General features: G+C 36.3%; 1 protein-coding gene across 7 annotated transcripts in view; it reads right to left on the bottom strand.

Moving 5' to 3' along the window:
• Positions 1-13,132, bottom strand: part of STAM (signal transducing adaptor molecule) — a 71,612-nt gene that overhangs the window by 40,534 nt on the left and 17,946 nt on the right. For 3 of the 7 annotated variants that reach the window (XM_017869198.1, XM_017869197.1, XM_017869203.1), the window contains exon 2: positions 12,154-12,238. In XM_017869198.1, the coding sequence (XP_017724687.1) occupies positions 12,154-12,238 (85 nt within the window). Of the gene's footprint in view, positions 1-1,940; positions 2,043-2,784; positions 2,857-7,766; positions 7,881-12,153; positions 12,240-13,132 lie in introns of those variants that run through there. The other 4 variants (XM_017869200.1, XM_017869199.1, XM_017869201.1 and 1 more) reach the window with 4 other exon arrangements.

Genomic DNA, 13,132 nt, shown 5'->3' with positions numbered 1-13,132 from the left:
AAAAAAAAAAAAAAAAAAGGCTGGGCGTGGTGGCTCACGCCTGTAATCCCAGCACTTTGGGAGGCGAAGGCCGGCAGACGACAAGGTCAGGATATCGAGACCATCCTGGCTAACATGGTGAAACCCCGTCTCTACTAAAAATGCAAAAAATCAGCCAGGCGTGGTGGTGGGCACCTGTAGTCTCAGCTACTCAGGAAGCTGAGGCAGGAGAATAGCGTGAACCCGGGAGGTGGAGCTTGCAGTGAGCTGAGATCAGGCCACTGCACTCCAGCCTGGGCGACAGAGCGGGACTCCGTCTCAAAAAAAAAAAAAAAGTGTCTACATATACATATATGTATGTGTGTGTGTGTGTGTGTATATAGTGGAAGTGACATTCTGAGACTCATAGTTTACAAGAAGCCATGTGGAGTACACTTGGGTCTCCTGGAGCACTGGCTCTTAGGATGCTCCCTCTGGGAAGCCAGCCACCATTCTGTGAGAAACTCAAGCCACAAGCAGAGGCCTTGGGTAAGAGTTTCAACTGATAGCCCATGTGAGGTCCCAGGTAATGGCCAACCATCACTGCTCGCCATACGAAGCATCCATCCCAGTGAAGCCTTCAGATGACCCTAGTCCCAGGCACTATGTAACTACAACTTCCTGAGAGACCCCACACAATAACTGCCCAGCTGTTAACCCACATAACTTTGAGATATAATAAACTGTTCTTTTAAGCTAAGTGTTAGGATGGTTACTACTAAGAGGTGTGTAGTAAGAGATAACTAGAACAGCCTCTAACAAAGAAAGCTGACAGCTAGTAGGTTTGAATAGTACTAAGTCATGTTATTTAGAATTGCTTGGGTCTTCTTTTAATCTTTGTTTAAAACATGACTTAAGCATAATACGTACTTAAATTCACTTCAAGTTTATAAAACCCAAATTAGGTCAGGCTTACAAAATCCACCCATGAATCTCATCTCTGGATCACTTCTCAAAAGCACCCTGCTCTCTGGGACCTCCAGTCCCTCGCTAGGACTCTCCTGCCCTGCTGTTCTTGGTCAATGCTTACTCATCCTACAGATCAGAGCTTACACATCTCTTAAACTGAGGAACTTAGGCCCTTGACAGCTCCCCACATCAAGCGGTGCCTGGAATGTTAGGTATTCCACCTGCAAACTCAAATATTGAACTAAATCTGTCAGATAATAGTTGTAACACTAATAGTTAACACTTAGGGAGTGCCTGCTTTGTGTTAGATGCCATGCTAAGAACCTTACAAGCAGACAATCCGACTCTTCACCACCATGTGATAAAGCTTTGGCATTTAACACCTCTCTTTTGTTGGGTTGGTTTGTGGGGTTTTTCTCCTTAACTATTTATCTCCCCATCATGAGGGCTGCGGAAGGCAGGGCCCAGGGTTACACAGCTCATCCTTGGCATGCCACTCCTTAACCATGCCCTCTGGCACATAATAAACTCTCAATTGAAATTTGAGAAAATAAAAACAAGAATTATTTAGCAACTGCTGTTGCTCTCCCATGACTGAACTTAAAACATCGTCATTGTGAATGGGGCCCAGAATTGTGCCTTCAACATGGCTGATGCTCAAAAAAAAGTCACTGAGCAAAACACAAAAAATACTACTTTTCACTACTGTGCAACTAATATGTAGAATAACTCATCTTCCTTATAAAGCTCTATTTATTACCAAGTTCTGCATATCTTCCACTGAGTTCGCTAAGTGGAAAACGCACATCCTTTCATAAAATGTAGTTAATAAAACTATAATAAAACCATGATAAGGGGGAAAAACGCACAATAAATAGTGCTGGGAGAAACAGAGGATGTGAGAAAAAGAGACAGGTGGCAATAAACACAAATAAAATATCTTGTAAAATACATGGTAAGAGAAAATCTGCACGTGCACTTAGAAGAGTCTACCAAAGGTTTCCATCACCTACCTGTTTAAAGGGTGGGCAAATCCTCATCTCTCTCAAAAGCTTCTTAAAACCCCATTTTGGTATTTTAAAACTTTTGTAAGACACATCCTCTCTTTTCCTTATCTTGAGATGGGAAAAGAAAAGATAGGGGTCAGGGACAGGGACAAAGAACAGGGAAAGGAGAATTATCTCTCACCTTTCCCAGTTTTCCACCTAAAAATACCTACTTCTCTTATTATTTGATAAATGACCATAACACAAATCACACTGCTGTAAGATGTCACAGAAGAGCAACATTTCTGAAGGTCAGTTTCCAAAGTCAAGGTGTAAGGCCAAATCTGTAGTTAATCCATGTTCTTTGATTAGGGTTTTACCTATTGGAGAACTCATGAACCGTCTCTCAAACGTGTCCAAGATAGCCAACTTTTCCTCAATTATTAAAGCAAAACTGTTACTTTGAGCAACAGCTGAAGAAGCTGGCTTGCATATAGGACTATGTTAGATAAAATATGCATACTCCGAGCAAGAATGGCCCTCAGCACAGCAAGGTACTGCCGCTATGAGAAAAGTGGGAATTGTAATTGTGAGACAGCACATGTAAGCTCACTAAATGAATTGGCAGGCACAAGTTTTTTGGGAAAAAAAACCTGAGGAGGCTGGAAAAGAATACAGTTAAATTCAGTAGGTTAAACATGTATATGATACAGCTCAATTCTACAGTCAGAGGATCAAGGAAAACTAAAAGCAATTTTGCATTCCTGCAATTCTCTTTTCCAAAAAAAGTGAAATTTCAAATGTCTTTGAATGGCCCACAGTAAGTTTTCAACAATGTCACTATATTATTTATAAATGTCTATCTACTTACAGGTATACTGTTGTGCAGTTATGAGAGATCTATAGCTCAACGTTAAGCGCAGTCACCAGTTAGTGAGATTACCTGAAAAGGTATTTCCATTACTATATAGGAGGAAGTCAAGAATATTTAAAGCTATTATTGGAAAAAGGAGTCAAGATTTGTGACATCCTACGCTGTATAAAACTTTTGAAAAGTCTCTTATTTCAAATAGCTCTATATCTCAGTTGAAAATTACTTTTAGTATCATAAAAACCATATGCTGAGCAGTGACAGGAAGATTTTATACTCTTAAGGAAATTATTGTCATTGAAAAAACAGTAAATTTAAATTCTAATTCCTGTATATATTACTAAATTAATCAATGATTTTGAGACCAATCAACTTTTCAAAATGAGGATATCACCTCTTCATTATCCCTCTCTCAGGGCATAACAAAATAACAGGGTATTTGCCTAAAAGTACTGCAAATGTAAAAGAAAAGTGATCAAAACAAAAATTATCAATAGCAATAATAATAAACAACATAGTTAACAAATATGTTTGCATAGTTAGCCTCTAATAACCTATGAAGTCAGACTAAAAAAGTACAAGAACGCTAGTGAAAGACTATCTGGCATGTTGCATCCCTGATCCCTGCTAATTGCTACTGATCAACATCAGTAGTAACCCCCCTGTCATGGGACACCTGAAACCATCCCTAATGGAGCAATACCACCCAGGTTGAAAACCGTCACTAAACAAAAGAAGCATTGTGATACAGTAGAAAAAGGATTTGAAGCTTTGACAGACCTCATCTGTAAAAGAGGAGATGTCTAATACCTCCTTATCCGAATGTTAATATAAAACTCCTAGACTCATGCCAGGGATTGAAAGACTCTCAACAATGTTAGTTCTTGAAAGCACAAAAATGTCTCATTCTTTCTTTACTTTTACAACTGTAGCTTTCAAAGTTATTTTAGAGTGATTTAAACTTTACATCTTCATCTAAAATGCTATGAAAAAAGCTTTACTGTGGTTTACCATTCAAGGACATACGTATTTCTGGAAGAAGGAGGAGTATGTGCATGCATAGCTTTTATAGGTCTTAGTAAACCAGGACCTAGCGGGCACGTAGGAGCTAAAAGACATGGGAACTGAAATCTTTGCTGAATGAACTAAATATTTTAGAAATTAACAGATAATATAAATGCTCCTTGAATATTAAAGTTTATTTAGATGCCTTTCATAAGTGTGAAGGCATGTCACAGACATAAGAGAATTCTAATATAAAAATACAAAAGAAATCACAACAGAAATAATGCAATCCTTATATACGAACACATTCAAAATGCAAATTTGATTTGTAACACACATTACATAAAACATAATCCACACAACATATAAAAAGGGGTAAAATATAGAGTACAAATATCAAATTCTTCCCTTAATGATAAGCTTATTAAGTAGGCATTTCTTATGAGATAATGGAACATGAATATAGATAAATATACACAGGGATGCTATTTGACTATTTAACAAACACGTTCATGTGAGTCCCAAAGGACTTCATTAGAAAAGGAGGTAAACTAAACTTCTACATACCGAACTAAAATATTGAGGATTAAATTCAGTATAATATTTTCAGTTTCCCAGACCATATAACACTAAGGTGTATTTCAAACAAAACACAACGTAACATAACGTATGGGGGAGAGAAGAATCACCAAAAACTTTAATATAAGATTGGTATGTCTTGATTCGTAATTTTAACCTTCAAATATAACTGCTCATACAAGCACTTAAGCACACAGCACAGTGAAGGTAGAAAAAAACATAAAATGGGAAGTAAGGAAATCTGACTTCTAATTTTGCCTCTGCTCACTCCTTTTAGACAAGTCACATTAAAATCTCAGGGCTTTAGTTTTCTCATCTGCAAAACAAGCTCAACAGTCATTAGAACTCGACAGGTCTCATTCTGTAAAATATATAGCGTTTTTAAGACTTAGTAAAATAACAAAGTAAAATCATTGTCTAGGCAAGTAAAGATAGAAAAATTAGCTCGCATCGGATCCCATTCCCTACTGCCTAGTCAACAACTTGACTTCCGTTGTTATCCTACAAGTTCTTAGAAGGCATCAAGTTTTCTCTACCTTGTAGCATTCAGCATTCACCTACAGGCTATTCTTCTTTCTGGGTTGCAGTGCTTTGAACTCTTTGTCTCTTCTCAACATTAAAATTATAGCATAAATGTAATCCCTTCATACCAGTCTACCCTTCTGTTTTCCATTAAAGGACTCTGGTTTCTAACTTCTTAGCTATTGACCATCATCTGTTTATCTGTTAATTTCACATCTTCCACCATTAGAATATCAGCACCATTGATGGCAAAGGGTATGCCTGTTTTATTCACCACTGTATAGCCAAAGCATGATACTTGGTATTCAGTGTTTGACAAATAAAAGAAAAAATGACTAATGCAAAGAAAGGGAAATGAATTAAAGAATTTCTGCCATGTTACAAAACTGAACAAAACATGGAAATCGAGATCATGTTTTTAAAAAAAATTCTGTGGGCTGGAAGAGGTGGTTCACGCCTGTAATCCCAGGACTTTGGGAGGCCGAGGTGGGCAGATCACAAGGTCAGGTGTTCAAGACCAGCCTAATACGTTGAAACCCCATATCTACTAAAAATACAAAACAGCCAGGCATCGTGGTGTGCATCTGTAATCCCAGCTACTCAGGAGGCTGAAGCAGAAGAATCGCTTGAACTCAGGGGGCAGAAGTTGCAGTGGGCCGAGATCGTGCCATTGCACTCCAGCCTAGGCAACAAGAGTGAAACTCTGTCTCAAAAAAATAAAAAAATTATTTAATTCTGCTGGAACCCTTCCCCTATTTTAAGTTATACAAAAGAATCCTAAATATGAATTACACTTCTCACTTGAAAGCTGGGAGAATCTACAGTACCTAGAACTGCTGTGATGATCACACAAAGTATTCATAAGGCACTTTAACAGGGTCTGGCAAATAATAAGTAGTCAATACGTGGAGATTATTCTTAAAAGAGCATTTAAAAGACTTTGAAGACAAAGTTCTGTAAAATGAAGATACGATTATAGGAAGAAAAAAAAGACTTGAAAGAGGTCTGTTTCTCTACTGATGCTGCCCTTTCAACTCTAGGATATCCGGGTCAGAGATTATTTTTCCCTTACAAAAATCAGGAAATATTCTTTCACCTACCTACTAAAGGTCAGAAACAGTCACAGTCCAGTCCAGGACAAAATACAAAGCCAAGGAAAACCATTTTTAACAAACTCCTTCCCAAAGGCTTACACTTGTATTTTTCACAAAATACCAGTAATGACTATGATATGATCTTTCTCATTCTGTTAGAATAAATTTAGTACCAAAATATACCCAGTAGTCAGGTAAAGAAAAAGTTACATGATGTTTTCCACCTTCAATCAACTATATCTTTGGCTAAAGCTAAGAAAAGACAATTAACATATAAAATAATAGCAAAAATTAATCTAGAGGTCAATTACAGAACTTTAATTTTAACTTGTTATTGCAGATAATCAGTATCTATCTTCACATCTATGTTTACATATGATAATATAAACAAATCAGTCAACACTAACACAGAAAAATTATTTATGTGAAAACATGTTAAAGAAAACTGCTATTATCATTGTGAAAGTTCTCTTGATTTCTAAACAAATGAAGGCTGTTCAGCCCATCATATGACCTAATTGGCTGGGCATTCTTCACTAGTTACTCATACACTGGAAATTGCACACTAAAAATCATGTGAATATCTTGAGACGTCAGAAAAAAATGTTAGAATGTTTGTTAAAAGTTTTAGGTTTGGCATAATCAAGTACTTCAAGCTTAAAAAAAAAAAAAACTACAACCTAAATGAAGTAAACAGGGATTACATCTAGTAGGTTTTCTGAAATTGAGATAATTACTAAAATTATTAATTTTATTCAGTAATTATGTGTATGTATTATTCTACATGCCACTAACCAAAATTAATGTTAAACTACAAAATAATTTCTAAATTTGTCCAATACTAATAGACTCAAAAAAATACATTTCTAAGACTGACAGGATACAATAAGCAGTCAATAAGTGATAATAAGTAATTAATAAATGCAGAAGAGTATATACAATATGCTTATTACATGTAAATGGGGGAAAATGTATTCACATTTGTATAAAAGAATAATGGAAAGATACAAAATATACAGAAGTGTTAGCCTATAGAAGATAACAGCAGCAAAACAGGGAGAGGAATTAGACCTGTCACAATGTCCACCTTTTTAAACTGTTTTAATATTTGAGCCATGTGAATATATACCTATTTTTAAAAGAATATATAAGCATGCGTATCTCTTTAAATCAACAAACAAAAATACATACACATATGTATATGTGTAGTTTAAAGAACAGAAAATGGGTTTGTCTGGATTTCTTTTTAAGAGAAGGAATTAAGAAAAAATTTTCACAGCACCACTGACAGCCATGTTTCTGGGTCACAGTTCTGACTAAATGAAACTTCACAATAATAGCTCTCTTCTCCCCTTTAAAACCTAAGAATATTTTCAAACTACCATAATTCTAAGACAGATGACTTTTAAAAGAAGCCAAAAGAGAAAAACAAAGGTTAATATGAACTATTTCATTTTATTTATCCTCTAAATAATTCTACATATATTACTAGCTACAAATCATTTTGATTTAAAAAATACAGTATTACTGAAAGTGAAATCCTCCTCCTAAAGTCCTCCTACCATCTCTGAATCTGTCCTCTTAAAAAGATCGCTGCACTTTATAAAATTTCAGGCTAGCACCAAATGGAAATAATAATTATTTTTCTAAACCTAGATTGTTGCCTGATACACAAATCACTTCTGAACTGCATTCCAATCTACAACATCCCTCTACTTCAAAAGACTCTATGAATTTGTCTCTGGAAAACTCATGTCCCCTTTTCCCTCTCATCCCACTTACACGTTTTAGTCTTCTCTAAAGCACATCAGGTATTTAGAATACCTCAATGGCAGCCTACGATACTGTTCAACATTCTTATGCTGACATCAGCAACCCATATCCAATCACAGGTTCCTAAAAAACATAAACCAGATTTCTATAAGTTGTCCATATATACTAATTATAAAATGATTTAAAATATTAAGGACAAATTACAAATGTTTCAGAGGAGCTGGAGGAAAGGGGAATGAGTTAGTGTTTAATGGGCACAGGGTTTCAGTTTGGGATGATGGATAAGTTCTGGAGGCAGACAGTGGGCATGTGAGTGTACTTAATGCTACTAAAGTGAACACTTTAAAATAGTTAATTTTATCATATATATGTATTTTACCACAAAAATAAAAACAAATGACATATTAGGAAGGACACAATAAGTATCCCACAGTTTAGTGCTCACCTGAAAGAAACCTAACAATTTGCTATTACTAAGTTGACCTGTGAATATATAACCCAATTCTCTATATGCATTAGGCATGTAGACACAGTGCATAGGACTCACAGTAATTTTAGAAGTATATGAAAATGTTTTAATTTCTTTTAAAATAAGAAGAAAAAAGTGAACTTTTGCTTCAAAGAAAATGTTTCAATATATAATACTAATAAATTTTCCTTAAAACAATGTAACAGTTTTAATTTTTTTAATAGAAAGAGGGGCCCAAGAAGTCAAAATGCCTATGGCCCATGAATGTCCTAATATGACCCTTATGTTTACCATTTCCTAATACAAGATTATCAAGGGAGAACAAGAAACAGAAAACACAACTGGAGATGTATGTTAAACAGTATTATTGAAAGAAACCACATACAGGAGCAATTACTGAAGGCCTGATACTTTTTAAAACCTCAGTAATACTAGAACAGTATCTCAATTATTGCTTAATCCTTTTCAAACAACTCTTTATTAACAAGAGCTATATAACAAGATATCCCATTTATGCACACAATAAATGCTTGAAGATTAACTTAATGGGGATTTAAAAGAACCAGAAAGCAATAACTATTAAAGGAGTCAAAACTAAGTGAGTAAGTGGGAAGAAAAAATGAGGGAAGGAAGAAGAAAAGGAAAAAACACTGACTAAAAGAACAAACAGAGCCACCTTCATTACCGAATTCACTGAAGTTGAAAATATTTCCGAAGTAAATTAACAGATTTAGTATAATGCCAATTAAAATCCCCAACTGACAATTCAAATATTAAGGAATATACTGAGAGAAAGTATGCAGTTTAAAATAAATTTGAAAACTAAAAAAAAAGAGCATGTATCTAAACTTATTGATACTGGATAAAACAAAAGGCAAAAAATATTTTAAAGCTATAAGTTAGCAAATTTCAAATATGAAAGGAAATAAAATAGGGAAAAGAATAACTAATAAACATTTCTGGCATAATAATGTTAACATGAAGGAAAACAAATTGATCTCTACAGCTTTGTGCTACATCATACAGAATTTCAGATGCATTACAAATTGATTTTTTAACTGGAAAATATGGAATCTTTATAGTTGTAAAAGGGGTTTGCCTTTTGACAAACAACTTCAAGCAATTGACCCCATTATTACAGAAAGCGTCTACAAAATGAAAACACCAAAGTAAAGATAAAAGGAAACCAAGAGAGTGAAGAGCAAGAGGAGGGACTTTGCAGTTATAAAGATAGACAACATTTTTATCTCCAAAATCCACACGAAGTGGTCTAGCTTGGTATCCAGTCTTCAACAGAAACTGTCACAAAATATGACTTCAATCAAAAGCAAGCAGAATTGCACTCATTCAGCCATGTGCCAGATACTGTTATAAACACTTGATAAAACTAATCTCACAGTCACAACAACTCCCCTATGAAGATGATACTATTATTATTATCAGGTGACAAACTGGAAAAGAAAGGCCCAGAAAGGTAAGTTACTTACTCAGCATGACACAGCTAAACGGCTAGAGCCAGGATTTGAACCCAGGCAATCTCCCTCCAGAGTACATGATCTCCACCACTAAGCTACTGGCTTCTTTCCCATGCGCAACAAAAGTTCATGGACCATTCACTCTACAAATCTACTAGGTGTATATCTAAGAAACTTAAGTTCATTAGATGTAAGTTACTAAAATGCAGGAAAAAACACAAGTAAGAATAGTTTTGATAGAGTGCTTTCAGGATTCGGAGGATCATATCATTGTCAGTAAAGGGGATAAGGAAAAGCTTTGTGGAAGAAGTGATATCTACATTAGGTCTGAAAGGATATGAGACACATAGACGGGAAATTAAAGAGGAAAACATTCCATCCTCAAGAAACAAAAGGAACAAAAGCATCAAACTAAGGTAGAAAAAAAGCACTGGAACTCAAATAGTTGAGCTGAAATGAATGTTATACAGGAGGGAAAAAAATGAAAATGAATGATTCAGAAGACTAAGGAGTTTAAACTGAACTCAGTATGGAAGGTAGGAGAGTAACATGAACACAGTTATATGGCAACTGGATATAAGAATTAGAAAAGACATGGAAACGCGGCCGGGCGCGGTGGCTCAAGGCTGTAATCCCAGCACTTTGGGAGGCCGAGACGGGCGGATCACGAGGTCAGGAGATCGAGACCATCCTGGCTAACACGGTGAAACCCCGTCTCTACTAAAATACAAAAAACTAGCCGGGCGAGGTGGCGGGCGCCTGTAGTCCCAGCTACTCGGGAGGCTGAGGCAGGAGAATGGCGTAAACCCGGGAGGCGGAGCTTGCAGTGAGCTGAGATCCGGCCACTGCACTCCAGCCTGAGCGACAGAGCGAGACTCCGTCTCAAAAAAAAGAAAAAAAAAAAGAGAGATGGAAACGGAAAGAAATGCCAGTGGGTTAATTCGCTAGCCTAGGCAAGGTAAGGAATGTCCAAAGTTAAGTAGGGCAAATAAAAATGGAGAAAAGGGAACACGATATGTAACATACAGTAGTTAAAAATTTTCAATTAATGAACCAGACCAGAATATAATGTAAATACAACAAAGGGGATGAATGGGACCACATTTGGGAGATTCTTTGGGAACCTCATAGTGGGAGGACATTAGGGGCCAAAAAAAGCTAGAGTGGACAGTAGACAGCCCATGAAGAAAACTGTCTCCCCACCATTTGGCCATGCTCAAAAACTTGATTAAGGAGACTTTAAAACGTCAACATTTTGAGAGAGATTATGAAGGCAGATGGATAGAAATAAGTAATAAATGTGGAGGTGACTCAAGTTTTCAGTGCAATGAAAGAATCATCTTGTCATTAATAGAAATGGAAAAACTGAAGGAAAGTAGGTTTAAAGCAAAAAGAGACAGGAGTTCTGGTTTTTAGATGGTGAGATGACGGCTTATATAGAACGATATTCACAAATAATGCAGAGTCCACAAGGCAAGTGTTTGAGTAAGAAGAGCTGAAAATACAGATGCCATCTACATAAAGACAGCTGGAAGTTGTGAGAACAAAAGAAAAAAATCTTAAAAATAAAAAACGAATCAGGGAAAGTTTTAGGAACATCTCTATTTAGGGGTGAAGGAAGAAGAGGCAAAGAAGACACTAACAAAGGCTTAATATTACCACTGCAGATATCAAGTATATAATGCAACAGTGAGTGCTTCCTAATCTTTTTCACATGAAAGCGCACAAATAAGATAACACAATTTGTGTGGCACAAAGCAGTAAATGAAACTGCTAAAGGCTAAATGCTGTTAGCCCAGGAGCTGAAGAAATCACCCATATCCACACCAAGTAATCCAATTATTGTACTGTTTGGAAAGCTCTGTAATATATGCCAAAAAAGTTTAAGATTCAATTCCCCTAATCTTTCAACAGAAAGAAAAAATTTCTTTTCAATTCCACCTGATTCATTAGTTGGAATGTTGCAAATCTGACAAAGGAGAAAAGAACTCAGAAATAACCATGAAACTTGGTAACTGAGAAATCACTAATAACTCTAAAATCAGTGGAAAAAACGAGACTGCAAAAGAAAATATGAAGGAGGGTGATTAAAGTATCAACTTTTTACCAGTCATGTTACCCTAACTGGTTAAAAGGTATATAACCTAAATGGGATGATTCTTCAAATCTTTCTAATAAAAATACTCTCTTTTTAAACGAAATGGTAATATACTTTACCTCCTGATCTTTCTTTTTTAAGAGACGGGGGTCTCACTATGTTGCCCAAACTGCAGTACATTGGCTGTTCATGCATGTAATCATCACACACAGCAGCCTCCAACTCCTGGGCTCAAGCGATCCTCCCACCTCATCCTACCGAGGCACTGGGCCTACAGGTGCAAGCCACTGCACCTGGCCCTTCGTGTTTTTTAAAAAGGAAGAATAAAAATCCTTTGAAATGCTAAATACTCACCCAGTGCGAGACTGACCAACTTTATCACAGATATCCAAAATGAGGCCCCAGTCCTCAGCAGTATTCATCTCGCTGGTTGCTTTCTCTGTAGATTGTAAAGGGGATTGCAGAAACATTATTTTTAAAATATTTAAAATATATATAATCACATTTAAATCACAAAACTATAGTATAATCAAGTCTTAACAACAAATCAGAATAGTTGCCAGCATTCCAGTTATTTTCATGGCCATCTTGAAAAGATGTACCCTCATTATCTCTTGCAATTATTTTCCCTATTCACAATGCAGTTGCTTCTTAGTATAAAATATAACGCATTGATTTTTCTTTATAAAAATAATTATACATAGGTCTACCACCATCTGCAAATAGACTAAAATAAGAAATATTATTTTCATTAACAAAAGCTTATTTACTTGCTAGTAAATCTTTACAAAAATGTTTCAGGTAGCAGGGCACAGTGGCTCACGCCTATAATCCCAGCACTTTGGGAGGCCGCGGCGGGTGGATCACCTGAGATCAGGAGTTCAAGACCAGCCTGATCAACACGGAGAAACCTCGTCTCTACTAAAAACACTAAATTAGCCGGCTGTGGTGGCACATGCCTGTTATCCCAGCTACTCAGGAGGCTGACAACCGCTTGAACCCGGGAGGCGGAGGTTGTGGTGAGCTGAGATCGTGCCATTACCCTCCAGCCTGGGCAACAGAGCAAGATTTTGTCTCAAAAAAAAAAAAAAAAAAAAAAAGTTTCAGGAAATTAAGTTAATTATTTAGCTAGTTTTGTTGATGTATTTTTTTGATAATATGGAGAGGGGACGGAAGGAAAGAAAACCAAGTTTTGACTGAATGTATTTCCTTAAATAAAAATTTATTTAAGTGTTCAGAGAAAATAATTGCTTGTTATTTATCCTAAGAAATTATTCTTGCCGGGCGCGGTGGCTCAAGCCTGTAATCCCAGCACTTTGGGAGGCCGAGGCGG

Source organism: Rhinopithecus bieti, unplaced genomic scaffold (genome assembly GCF_001698545.2).
Source record: "Rhinopithecus bieti isolate Rb0 unplaced genomic scaffold, ASM169854v2 scaffold_3043, whole genome shotgun sequence".
In the NCBI taxonomy this organism is placed as follows: Eukaryota; Metazoa; Chordata; class Mammalia; order Primates; family Cercopithecidae; genus Rhinopithecus; species Rhinopithecus bieti.
The sequence above is the reverse complement of the archived record's forward strand: the minus strand, read 5'-3'. Positions and strand labels throughout refer to the sequence as shown.